At 46.5% G+C, this 15,719-nt stretch overlaps 1 protein-coding gene across 2 annotated transcripts in view; it reads right to left on the bottom strand.

The window, feature by feature from the left end:
* The window catches only part of MPG (N-methylpurine DNA glycosylase), a 43,116-nt gene extending 27,647 nt beyond the window's left edge, over positions 1–15,469 (bottom strand). The window contains exon 1 of one of the 2 annotated variants that reach the window (XM_069733939.1): positions 15,205–15,469. In XM_069733939.1, the coding sequence (XP_069590040.1) occupies positions 15,205–15,260 (56 nt within the window). In that variant the 5' untranslated portion in view covers positions 15,261–15,469. The remainder of the gene's footprint in view (positions 1–15,204) is intronic. The other variant, XM_069733938.1, reaches the window with a different exon arrangement.
* Between the last annotated feature and the right edge of the window lie 250 nt (positions 15,470–15,719).

The following is a 15,719-nucleotide window of genomic DNA, read 5'->3' as shown; positions in this document are numbered from 1 at the left end:
CACTATACACTATGTTGCCCCGCCTCCCCCACAGTATAATATAACAGGACACTATACACTATACCGCCCCCATAGTATAATATAACAGGACACTATACACTATGCTGCCCCGTCTCCCCCATAGTATAATATAACAGGACACTATACACTGTTGCCCCGCCTCCCCCACAGTATAACATAACAGGACACTATACTCTATGCCTCCCCCATAGTATAATATAACAGGACACTATACACTATGCCGCCCCGTCTCCCCCATAGTATAATATAACAGGACACTATACACTATGCCTCCCCCATAGTACAGTATAATATAACAGGACACTATACACTATGCCGCCCCGTCTCCCCCATAGTATAATATAACAGGACACTATACACTGTTGCCCCACCTCCCCCATAGTATAATATAACAGGACACTATACACTATGCCGCCCCGCCTCCCCCATAGTATAATATAACAGGACACTATACACTATGCCGCCCCGTCTCCCCATAGTATAATATAACAGGACACTATATACTATGCCGCCCCGCCTCCCCCATAGTATAATATAACAGGACACTAAACACTATGCCACCCCGCCTCCCCCATAGTATAATATAACAGGACACTATACACTATGCCGCCCCGTGTCCCCCATAGTATAATATAACAGGACACCATACTCTGTGCCTCCCCCATAGTATAATATAACATGACACTATACTCTATGCCTCCCCCATAGTATAATATAACAGGACACTATACACTATGCCGCCCCGTCTCCCCCATAGTATAATATAACAGGACACTATACACTGTTGCCCCGCCTCCCCCATAGTATAATATAACAGGACACTATACACTATGCCGCCCCGCCTCCCCCATAGTATAATATAACAGGACACTATACACTATGCCGCCCCGTCTCCCCCATAGTATAATATAACAGGACACTATACACTGTTGCCTCGCCTCCCCCACAGTATAATATAACAGGACACTATACACTATGCCTCCCCCATAGTACAGTATAATATAACAGGACACTATACACTATGCCGCCCTGTCTCCCCCATAGTATAATATAACAGGACACTATACACTATGCCACCCCGCCTCCCCCATAGTATAATATAACAGGACACTATACACTATGCCGCCCCGTCTCCCCCATAGTATAATATAACAGGACACTATACACTATGCCACCCCGCCTCCCCCATAGTATAATATAACAGGACACTATACACTATGCCGCCCCGTCTCCCCCATAGTATAATATAACAGGACACTATACACTATGCCGCCCCGCCTCCCCCATAGTATAATATAACAGGACACTATACACTATGCCGCCCCGTCTCCCCATAGTATAATATAACAGGACACTATATACTATGCCGCCCCGCCTCCCCCATAGTATAATATAACAGGACACTAAACACTATGCCACCCCGCCTCCCCCATAGTATAATATAACAGGACACTATACACTATGCCGCCCCGTGTCCCCCATAGTATAATATAACAGGACACAATACTCTGTGCCTCCCCCATAGTATAATATAACAGGACACTATACACTATGCCTCCCCAATAGTACAGTATAATATAACAGGACACTATACACTATGCCGCCCCGTCTCCCCCATAGTATAATATAACAGGACACTATACACTGTTGCCCCGCCTCCCCCATAGTATAATATAACAGGACACTATACACTATGCCGCCCCGCCTCCCCCATAGTATAATATAACAGGACACTATACACTATGCCGCCCCGTCTCCCCCAAAGTATAATATAACAGGACACTATACACTGTTGCCCCGCCTCCCCCACAGTATAATATAACAGGACACTATACACTATGCCTCCCCCATAGTACAGTATAATATAACAGGACACTATACACTATGCCGCCCCGTCTCCCCATAGTATAATATAACAGGACACTATACACTATGCCACCCCGCCTCCCCCATAGTATAATATAACAGGACACTATACACTATGCCGCCCCGTCTCCCCCATAGTATAATATAACAGGACACTATACACTATGCCACCCCGCCTCCCCCAAAGTATAATATAACAGGACACTATATACTATGCCGCCCCGTCTCCCCCATAGTATAATATAACAGGACACTAAACACTATGCCACCCCGCCTCCCCCATAGTATAATATAACAGGACACTATACACTATGCCGCCCCGTGTCCCCCATAGTATAATATAACAGGACACCATACTCTGTGCCTCCCCCATAGTATAATATAACAGGACACTATACTCTATGCCTCCCCCATAGTATAATATAACAGGACACTATACACTATGCCGCCCCGTCTCCACCATAGTATAATATAACAGGACACTATACACTATGCCACCCCGCCTCCCCCATAGTATAATATAACAGGACACTATACACTATGCCGCCCCGTCTCCCCCACAGTATAATATAACAGGACACTATACACTATGCCTCCCCAATAGTACAGTATAATATAACAGGACACTATACACTATGCCGCCCCGTCTCCCCCATAGTATAATATAACAGGACACTATACACTGTTGCCCCGCCTCCCCCATAGTATAATATAACAGGACACTATACACTATGCCGCCCCGTCTCCCCCATAGTATAATATAACAGGACACTATACACTGTTGCCCCGCCTCCCCCACAGTATAATATAACAGGACACTATACACTATGCCTCCCCCATAGTACAGTATAATATAACAGGACACTATACACTATGCCGCCCCGTCTCCCCCATAGTATAATATAACAGGACACTATACACTATGCCACCCCGCCTCCCCCATAGTATAATATAACAGGACACTATACACTATGCCGCCCCGTCTCCCCCATAGTATAACAGGACAGTATACACTATGCCACCCCGCCTCCCCCATAGTATAATATAACAGGACACTATACACTATGCCGCCCCGTCTCCCCCATAGTATAATATAACAGGACACTATACACTATGCCGCCCCGCCTCCCCCATAGTATAATATAACAGGACACTATACACTATGCCTCCCCCATAGTACAGTATAATATAACAGGACACTATACACTATGCCGCCCCGTCTCCCCCATAGTATAATATAACAGGACACTATACACTGTTGCCCCACCTCCCCCATAGTATAGTATAACAGGACACTATACACTATGCCGCCCCGCCTCCCCCATAGTATAATATAACAGGACACTATACACTATGCCTCCCCGTCTCCCCATAGTATAATATAACAGGACACTATATACTATGCCGCCCCGCCTCCCCCATAGTATAATATAACAGGACACTAAACACTATGCCACCCCGCCTCCCCCATAGTATAATATAACAGGACACTATACACTATGCCGCCCCGTGTCCCCCATAGTATAATATAACAGGACACCATACTCTGTGCCTCCCCCATAGTATAATATAACAGGACACTATACTCTATGCCTCCCCCATAGTATAATATAACAGGACACTATACACTATGCCGCCCCGTCTCCCCCATAGTATAATATAACAGGACACTATACACTATGCCACCCCGCCTCCCCCATAGTATAATATAACAGGACACTATACACTATGCCGCCCCGTCTCCCCCACAGTATAATATAACAGGACACTATACACTATGCCTCCCCAATAGTACAGTATAATATAACAGGACACTATATACTATGCCGCCCCGTCTCCCCCATAGTATAATATAACAGGACACTATACACTGTTGCCCCGCCTCCCCCATAGTATAATATAACAGGATACTATACACTATGCCGCCCCGCCTCCCCCATAGTATAATATAACAGGACACTATACACTATGCCGCCCCGTCTACCCCATAGTATAATATAACAGGACACTATACACTGTTGCCCCGCCTCCCCCACAGTATAATATAACAGGACACTATACACTATGCCGCCCCGTCTCCCCCATAGTATAATATAACAGGACACTATACACTATGCTGCCCCGCCTCCCCCATAGTATAATATAACAGGACACTATACACTATGCCGCCCCGTCTCCCCCATAGTAGTATAATATAACAGGACACTATACTTATGCCGCCCCGCCTCCCCCATAATATAATATAACAGGACACTATACACTATGCCGCCCCGCCTCCCCCATAGTATAATATAACAGGACACTATACACTATGCCGCCCCGTCTCCCCATAGTATAATATAACAGGACACTATAAACTATGCCACCCCGCCTCCCCCATAGTATAATATAACAGGACACTATACACTATGCCGCCCCGTCTCCCCCATAGTATAATATAACAGGACACTATACACTATGCCGCCCCGCCTCCCCCATAGTATAATATAACAGGACACTATACACTATGCCACCCCGCCTCCCCCATAGTATAATATAACAGGACACTATACACTATGCCACCCCGCCTCCCCCATAGTATAATATAACAGGACACTATACACTATGCCTCCCCCATAATATAATATAACAGGACACTATAAACTATGCCGCCCCGTCTCCCCCATAGTATAATATAACAGGACACTATACACTATGCCGCCCCGCCTCCCCCATAGTATAATATAACAGGACACTATACACTATGCCACCCCGCCTCCCCCATAGTATAATATAACAGGACACTATACACTATGCCACCCCGCCTCCCCCATAGTATAATATAACAGGACACTATACACTATGCCACCCCGCCTCCCCCATAGTATAATATAACAGGACACTATACACTATGCCGCCCCATCTCCCCCATAGTATAATATAACAGGACACTATATACTATGCCGCCCCGCCTCCCCCATAGTATAATATAACAGGACACTATACACTATGCCACCCCGCCTCCCCCATAGTATAATATAACAGGACACTATACACTATGCCGCCCCGTGTCCCCATAGTATAATATAACAGGACTCTATACTCTATGCCTCCCCCATACTATAATATAACAGGACACTATACACTATGCCGCCCCGCCTCCCCCATAGTATAATATAACAGGACACCATACTCTATGCATCCCCCATAGTATAATATAACAGGACACTATACACTATGCCGCCCCGTCTCCCCATAGTATAATATAACAGGACACTATACACTATGCCGCCCCGCCTCCCCCATAGTATAATATAACAGGACACTATACACTATGCCGCCCCGTCTCCCCATAGTATAATATAACAGGACACTATACACTATGCTGCCCCGACTCCCCATAGTATAATATAACAGGACACTATACACTATGTTGCCCCGCCTCCCCCATAGTATAATATAACAGGACACTATACACTATGCTGCCCCGCCTCCCCATAGTATAATATAACAGGACACTATACACTATGTTGCCCCGCCTCCCCCATAGTAGTATAATATAACAGGACACTATACACTATGCCGCCCCGCCTCCCCCATAGTATAATATAACAGGACACTATACACTATGCCGCCCCGTGTCCCCCATAGTATAATATAACAGGACACTATACACTATGTTGCCCCGCCTCCCCCACAGTATAATATAACAGGACACTATACATTATACCGCCCCCATAGTATAATATAACAGGACACTATACACTATGCTGCCCCGTCTCCCCCCATAGCCGCCCCGTCTCCCCCATAGTATAATATAACAGGACACTATACACTGTTGCCCCGCCTCCCCCACAGTATAATATAACAGGACACTATACACTATGCCGCCCCGCCTCCCCCATAGTATAATATAACAGGACACTATACACTATGCTGCCCCGTCTCACCATAGTATAATATAACAGGACACTATACTCTATGCCTCCCCCATAGTATAATATAACAGGACACCATACTCTATGCCTCCCCCATAGTAGAATATAACAGGACACCATACTCTATGCCTCCCCCATAGTATAATATAACAGGACACTATACTCTATGCCTCCCCCATAGTATAATATAACAGGACACTATACACTATGCCGCCCCATCTCCCCCATAGTAGTATAATATAACAAGACACTATACACTATGCCGCCCCGCCTCCCCCATAGTATAATATAACAGGACACTATACACTATGCCGCCCCGTCTCCCCATAGTATAATATAACAGGACACTATACACTATGCTGCCCCGACTCCCCATAGTATAATATAACAGGACACTATACACTATGTTGCCCCGCCTCCCCCATAGTATAATATAACAGGACACTATACACTATGCCGCCCCGCCTCCCCCATAGTATAATATAACAGGACACTATACACTATGTTGCCCCGCCTCCCCCATAGTATAATATAACAGGACACTATACACTATGCCGCCCCGTCTCCCCCATAGTATAATATAACAGGACACTATACACTATGCCGCCCCGCCTCCCCCATAGTATAATATAACAGGACACTATACACTATGCCGCCCCGTCTCCCCCATAGTATAATATAACAGGACACTATACACTGTTGCCCCGCCTCCCCCACAGTATAATATAACAGGACACTATACACTATGCCTCCCCCATAGTACAGTATAATATAACAGGACACTATACACTATGCCGCCCCGTCTCCCCCATAGTATAATATAACAGGACACTATACACTATGCCACCCCGCCTCCCCCATAGTATAATATAACAGGACACTATACACTATGCCACCCCGCCTCCCCCATAGTATAATATAACAGGACACTATACACTATGCTGCCCCGTCTCCCCATAGTAGTATAATATAACAGGACACTATACACTATGCCGCCCCGTCTCCCCCATAGTATAATATAACAGGACACTATATACTATGCCGCCCCGCCTCCCCCATAGTATAATATAACAGGACACTATACACTATGCCACCCCGCCTCCCCCATAGTATAATATAACAGGACACTATACACTATGCCGCCCCATCTCCCCCATAGTAGTATAATATAACAGGACACTATACACTATGCCGCCCCGCCTCCCCCATAGTATAATATAACAAGACACTATACACTATGCCGCCCCGTGTCCCCCATAGTATAATATAACAGGACACTATACACTATGTTGCCCCGCCTCCCCCACAGTATAATATAACAGGACACTATACCGCCCCCATAGTATAATATGACAGGACACTATACACTATGCCGCCCCGTGTCCCCCATAGTATAATATAACAGGACACTATACACTATGTTGCCCCGCCTCCGCCACAATATAATATAACAGGACACTATACACTATACCGCCCCCATAGTATAATATGACAGGACACTATACACTATGCCGCCCCGTGTCCCCCATAGTATAATATAACAGGACAGTATACACTGTTGCCCTGCCTCCCCCACAGTATAATATAACAGGACACTATACACTATGCCGCCCCGCCTCCCCCATAGTATAATATAACAGGACACTATACACTGTTGCCCCGCCTCCCCCACAGTATAATATAACAGGACACTATACACTATGCCACCCCGCCTCCCCCATAGTATAATATAACAGGACACTATACACTATGCCGCCCCGCCTCCCCCACAGTATAATATAACAGGACACTATACACTATGCCGCCCCGCCTCCCCCACAGTATAATATAACAGGACACTATACACTATGCCACCCCGCCTCCCCCATAGTATAATATAACAGGACACTATACACTATGCCGCCCCGCCTCCCCCACAGTATAATATAACAGGACACTATACACTATGCCACCCCGTCTCCCCCATAGTATAATATAACAGGACACTATACACTGTTGCCCCGCCTCCCTCACAGTATAATATAACAGGACACTATACACTATACCGCCCCCATAGTATAATATAACAGGACACTATACACTATGCTGCCCCGTCTCCCCCATAGCCGCCCCGTCTCCCCATAGTATAATATAACAGGACACTATACACTGTTGCCCCGCCTCCCCCACAGTATAATATAACAGGACACTATACACTATGCCGCCACGCCTCCCCCATAGTATAATATAACAGGACACTAAACACTATGCTGCCCCGTCTCACCATAGTATAATATAACAGGACACTATACTCTATGCCTCCCCCATAGTATAATATAACAGGACACTATACACTATGCCGCCCCGCCTCCCCCTTAGTATAACAGGACACTATACACTATGCCGCCCCGTCTCCCCATAGTATAATATAACAGGACACTATACACTATGCTGCCCCGACTCCCCATAGTATAATATAACAGGACACTATGTTGCCCCGCCTCCCCCATAGTATAATATAACAGGACACTATACACTATGCCGCCCCGCCTCCCCCATAGTATAATATAACAGGACACTATACACTATGTTGCCCCGCCTCCCCCATAGTATAATACAACAGGACACTATACACTATGCCGCCCCCGTCTCCCCCATAGTAGTATAATATAACAGGACACTATACTTATGCCGCCCCGCCTCCCCCATAATATAATATAACAGGACACTATACACTATGCCGCCCCGCCTCCCCCATAGTATAATATAACAGGACACTATACACTATGCCGCCCCGTCTCCCCATAGTATAATATAACAGGACACTATAAACTATGCCACCCCGCCTCCCCCATAGTATAATATAACAGGACACTATACACTATGCCTCCCCGTCTCCCCCATAGTATAATATAACAGGACACTATACACTATGCCGCCCCGCCTCTCCCATAGTATAATATAACAGGACACTATACACTATGCCTCCCCCATAGTACAGTATAATATAACAGGACACTATACACTATGCCTCCCCGTCTCCCCCATAATATAATATAACAGGACACTATACACTATGCCACCCCGCCTCCCCCATAGTATAATATAACAGGACACTATACACTATGCCGCCCCGTCTCCCCCATAGTAGTATAATATAACAGGACACTATACTTATGCCGCCCCGCCTCCCCCATAATATAACAGGACACTATACACTATGCCGCCCCGCCTCCCCCATAGTATAATATAACAGGACACTATACACTATGCCGCCCCGTCTCCCCCATAGTATAATATAACAGGACACTATACACTATGCCACCCCGCCTCCCACATAGTATAATATAACAGGACACTATACACTATGCCGCCCCGTCTCCCCCATAGTATAATATAACAGGACACTATATACTATGCCGCCCCGCCTCCCCCATAGTATAATATAACAGGACACTATACACTATGCCACCCCGCCTCCCCCATAGTATAATATAACAGGACACTATACACTATGCCGCCCCGTGTCCCCCATAGTATAATATAACAGGACACCATACTCTATGCCTCCCCCATAGTATAATATAACAGGACACTATACACTATGCCGCCCCGCCTCCCCCATAGTATGATATAACAGGACACCATACTCTATGCCTCCCCCATAGTATAATCTAACAGGACACTATACTCTATGCCTCCCCCATAGTATAATATAACAGGACACTATACACTATGCCGCCCCGTCTCCCCATAGTATAATATAACAGGACACTATACACTATGCTGCCCCGACTCCCCATAGTATAATATAACAGGACACTATACACTATGCCACCCCGCCTCCCCCATAGTATAATATAGCAGGACACTATACACTATGCCGCCCCGTCTCCCCCATAGTATAATATAACAGGACACTATACACTATGCCACCCCGCCTCCCACATAGTATAATATAACAGGACACTATACACTATGCCGCCCCGTGTCCCCCATAGTATAATATAACAGGACACCATACTCTATGCCTCCCCCATAGTATAATATAACAGGACACTATACACTATGCCGCCCCGCCTCCCCCATAGTATGATATAACAGGACACCATACTCTATGCCTCCCCCATAGTATAATATAACAGGACACTATACTCTATGCCTCCCCCATAGTATAATATAACAGGACACTATACACTATGCCGCCCCGTCTCCCCATAGTATAATATAACAGGACACTATACACTATGCCGCCCCGCCTCCCCCATAGTATAATATAACAGGACACTATACACTATGCCGCCCCGTCTCCCCATAGTATAATATAACAGGACACTATACACTATGCTGCCCCGACTCCCCATAGTATAATATAACAGGACACTATACACTATGTTGCCCCGCCTCCCCCATAGTATAATATAACAGGACACTATACACTATGCCGCCCCGCCTCCCCCATAGTATAATATAACAGGACACTATACACTATGTTGCCCCGCCTCCCCCATAGTAGTATAATATAACAGGACACTATACACTATGCCGCCCCGCCTCCCCCATAGTATAATATAACAGGACACTATACACTATGCCGCCCCGTGTCCCCCATAGTATAATATAACAGGACACTATACACTATGTTGCCCCGCCTCCCCCACAGTATAATATAACAGGACACTATACACTATACCGCCCCCATAGTATAATATAACAGGACACTATACACTATGCTGCCCCGTCTCCCCCATAGCCGCCCCGTCTCCCCCATAGTATAATATAACAGGACACTATACACTGTTGCCCCGCCTCCCCCACAGTATAATATAACAGGACACTATACACTATGCCGCCCTGCCTCCTCCATAGTATAATATAACAGGACACTATACACTATGCTGCCCCGTCTCCCCATAGTATAATATAACAGGACACTATACTCTATGCCTCCCCCATAGTATAATATAACAGGACACCATACTCTATGCCTCCCCCATAGTAGAATATAACAGGACACCATACTCTATGCCTCCCCCATAGTAGAATATAACAGGACACCATACTCTATGCCTCCCCCATAGTATAATATAACAGGACACTATACTCTATGCCTCCCCCATAGTATAATATAACAGGACACTATACACTATGCCGCCCCGTCTCCCCATAGTATAATATAACAGGACACTATACACTATGCCGCCCCGTCTCCCCATAGTATAATATAACAGGACACTATACACTATGTTGCCCCGCCTCCCCCATAGTATAATATAACAGGACACTATACACTATGCCGCCCCGCCTCCCCCATAGTATAATATAACAGGACACTATACACTATGTTGCCCCGCCTCCCCAATAGTATAATATAACAGGACACTATACACTATGCCGCCCCGTCTCCCCCATAGTATAATATAACAGGACACTATACACTATGCCGCCCCGTCTCCCCCATAGTATAATATAACAGGACACTATACACTATGCCGCCCCGTCTCCCCATAGTATAATATAACAGGACACTATACACTATGCTGCCCCGACTCCCCATAGTATAATATAACAGGACACTATACACTATGTTGCCCCGCCTCCCCCATAGTATAATATAACAGGACACTATACACTATGCCGCCCCGCCTCCCCCATAGTATAATATAACAGGACACTATACACTATGTTGCCCCGCCTCCCCCATAGTAGTATAATATAACAGGACACTATACACTATGCCGCCCCGCCTCCCCCATAGTATAATATAACAGGACACTATACACTATGCCGCCCCGTGTCCCCCATAGTATAATATAACAGGACACTATACACTATGTTGCCCCGCCTCCCCCACAGTATAATATAACAGGACACTATACACTATGCCGCCCCGTCTCCCCCATAGTAGTATAATATAACAGGACACTATACTTATGCCGCCCCGCCTCCCCCATAATATAATATAACAGGACACTATACACTATGCCGCCCCGCCTCCCCCATAGTATAATATAACAGGACACTATACACTATGCCGCCCCGTCTCCCCCATAGTATAATATAACAGGACACTATACACTATGTTGCCCCGCCTCCCCCACAGTATAATATAACAGGACACTATACACTATGCCTCCCCCATAGTATAATATAACAGGACACTATACACTATGCCGCCCCGTCTCCCCCATAGTATAATATAACAGGACACTATACACTATGCCACCCCGCCTCCCCCATAGTATAATATAACAGGACACTATACACTATGCCACCCCGCCTCCCCCATAGTATAATATAACAGGACACTATACACTATGCTGCCCCGTCTCCCCCATAGTAGTATAATATAACAGGACACTATACACTATGCCGCCCCGTCTCCCCCATAGTATAATATAACAGGACACTATATACTATGCCGCCCCGCCTCCCCCATAGTATAATATAACAGGACACTATACACTATGCCACCCCACCTCCCCCATAGTATAATATAACAGGACACTATACACTATGCCGCCCCGTCTCCCCCATAGTAGTATAATATAACAGGACACTATACACTATGCCGCCCTGCCTCCCCCATAGTATAATATAACAGGACACTATACACTATGCCGCCCCGTGTCCCCCATAGTATAATATAACAGGACACTATACACTATGTTGCCCCGCCTCCCCCACAGTATAATATAACAGGACACTATACCGCCCCCATAGTATAATATAACAGGACACTATACACTATGCCGCCCCGTGTCCCCCATAGTATAATATAACAGGACACTATACACTATGTTGCCCCGCCTCCCCCACAGTATAATATAACAGGACACTATACACTATACCGCCCCCATAGTATAATATAACAGGACACTATACACTGTTGCCCCGCCTCCCCCACAGTATAATATAACAGGACACTATACACTATGCCGCCCCGCCTCCCCCATAGTATAATATAACAGGACACTATACACTGTTGCCCCGCCTCCCCCACAGTATAATATAACAGGACACTATACACTATGCCGCCCCGCCTCCCCCACAGTATAATATAACAGGACACTATACACTATGCCGCCCCGCCTCCCCCACAGTATAATATAACAGGACACTATATACTATGCCGCCCCGTCTCCCCCATAGTATAATATAACAGGACACTATACACTATGTTGCCCCGCCTCCCCCACAGTATAATATAACAGGACACTATACACTATGCCGCCCCGTCTCCCCCATAGTATAATATAACAGGACACTATACACTATGCCGCCCGCCTCCTCCATAGTATAATATAACAGGACACTATACACTATGCCGCCCCGCCTCCCCCACAGTATAATATAACAGGACACTATACACTATGCCGCCCCGCCTCCCCCACAGTATAATATAACAGGACACTATACACTATGCCGCCCCGCCTCCCCCACAGTATAATATAACAGGACACTATATACTATGCCGCCCCGCCTCCCCCATAGTATAATATAACAGGACACTATACACTATGCCGCCCCGTCTCCCCCATAGTATAATATAACAGGACACTATACACTATGCCGCTCGCCTCCTCCATAGTATAATATAACACTATACACTATGCCGCCCCCATAGTATAATATAACAGGACACTATACACTATGCCGCCCCGCCTCCCCCACAGTATAATATAACAGGACACTATACACTATGCCGCCCCGCCTCCCCCACAGTATAATATAACAGGACACTATACACTATGCCGCCCCGCCTCCCCCACAGTATAATATAACAGGACACTATACACTATGCCTCCCCCATAGTATAATATAACAGGACACTATACACTATGCCGCCCCGTCTCCCCCATAGTATAATATAACAGGACACTATACACTATGTTGCCCCGCCTCCCCCACAGTATAATATAACAGGACACTATACACTATGCCTCCCCCATAGTATAATATAACAGGACACTATACACTATGCCGCCCCGTCTCCCCCATAGTATAATATAACAGGACACTATACACTATGCCGCCCGCCTCCTCCATAGTATAATATAACACTATACACTATGCCGCCACCATAGTATAATATAACAGGACACTATACACTATGCCGCCCCCATAGTATAATATAACAGGACACTATACACTATGCTGCCCCGTCTCCCCCATAGCCGCCCCGTCTCCCCCATAGTATAATATAACAGGACACTATACACTGTTGCCCCGCCTCCCCCACAGTATAATATAACAGGACACTATACACTATGCCGCCCCGCCTTCCCCATAGTATAATATAACAGGACACTATACACTGTTGCCCCGCCTCCCCCACAGTATAATATAACAGGACACTATACACTATGCCGCCCCGCCTCCCCCATAGTATAATATAACAGGACACTATACACTGTTGCCCCGCCTCCCCCACAGTATAATATAACAGGACACTATACACTATGCCGCCCCGCCTCCCCCACAGTATAATATAACAGGACACTATACACTATGCCTCCCCCATAGTATAATATAACAGGACACTATACACTATGCCGCCCCGTCTCCCCCATAGTATAATATAACAGGACACTATACACTATGCCACCCCGCCTCCCCCATAGTATAATATAACAGGACACTATACATTATGCTGCCCCGTCTCCCCCATAGTATAATATAACAGGACACTATACACTATGCCACCCCGCCTCCCCCACAGTATAATATAACAGGACACTATACACTGTTGCCCCGCCTCCCCCATAGTATAATATAACAGGACACTATACACTATGCTGCCCCGTCTCCCCCATAGTATAATATAACAGGACACTATACACTGTTGCCCCGCCTCCCCCACAGTATAATATAACAGGACACTATACATTATGCTGCCCCGTCTCCCCCATAGTATAATATAACAGGACACTATACACTGTTGCCCCGCCTCCCCCATAGTATAATATAACAGGACACTATACATTATGCTGCCCCGTCTCCCCCATAGTATAATATAACAGGACACTATACACTATGCCACCCCGCCTCCCCCACAGTATAATATAACAGGACACTATACACTGTTGCCCCGCCTCCCCCATAGTATAATATAACAGGACACTATACACTATGCTGCCCCGTCTCCCCCACAGTATAATATAACAGGACACTATACACTGTTGCCCCGCCTCCCCCATAGTATAATATAACAGGACACTATACACTATGCTGCCCCGTCTCCCCCATAGTATAATATAACAGGACACTATACACTGTTGCCCCGCCTCCCCCACAGTATAATATAACAGGACACTATACACTACGCTGCCCCGTCTCCCCGTCTCCCCCATAGTATAATATGACAGGACACTATACACCATGCTCCCCCCCCGTGTACAGTCGTCTAGTCTGCGCTCACCTGCACCACACACCGTACACACTGATTCCCGGAAGAAGCCTGCAGGACGCGCTCATTCTCAGAGGGGGGGGCGCTGCAGGACTCACTTGTGGAAGATACAGTCTGGTTTCCACATTCTCCTACAATGCTTTGTATGGACTCGTCCTCAGCGCTTCACTGTTGCTCCCGTGTTGTGGTCTCCCGCCGTGTTCCGGGGCGCAGTGTGAGCGCAGAGCTGTTACCGCTCACGGCGGCGGCTCCATACACTGTCTGCAGCCACATGTCTGAGTGTAGCGCAGTCCCTGGGAGCCACACGTGTCACTATGTGACATCCTCACTCAGAGGGGCTGATAGTGACCGTGGGGGTCTCACGCCCTGTCTGTATGTGCCATCAGGTAACCATGTGTTGAGCGTTTCTGCAAAGCCGATTTCCTGGTAGTGAGTGGGCTGTGTGTGGGGAAATACACGGGTTTCTCCAGCTAATTCAGATGCATGGGACTGCTGGAGAGATCTGTAAGGCTATGTGCACACGTTCA

This window comes from Ranitomeya imitator, chromosome 7, assembly GCF_032444005.1.
Source record: "Ranitomeya imitator isolate aRanImi1 chromosome 7, aRanImi1.pri, whole genome shotgun sequence".
Lineage (NCBI taxonomy): Eukaryota > Metazoa > Chordata > Amphibia > Anura > Dendrobatidae > Ranitomeya > Ranitomeya imitator.
Note: the sequence above shows the minus strand (reverse complement) of the source record. Positions and strands in the feature narration are given on the sequence as shown.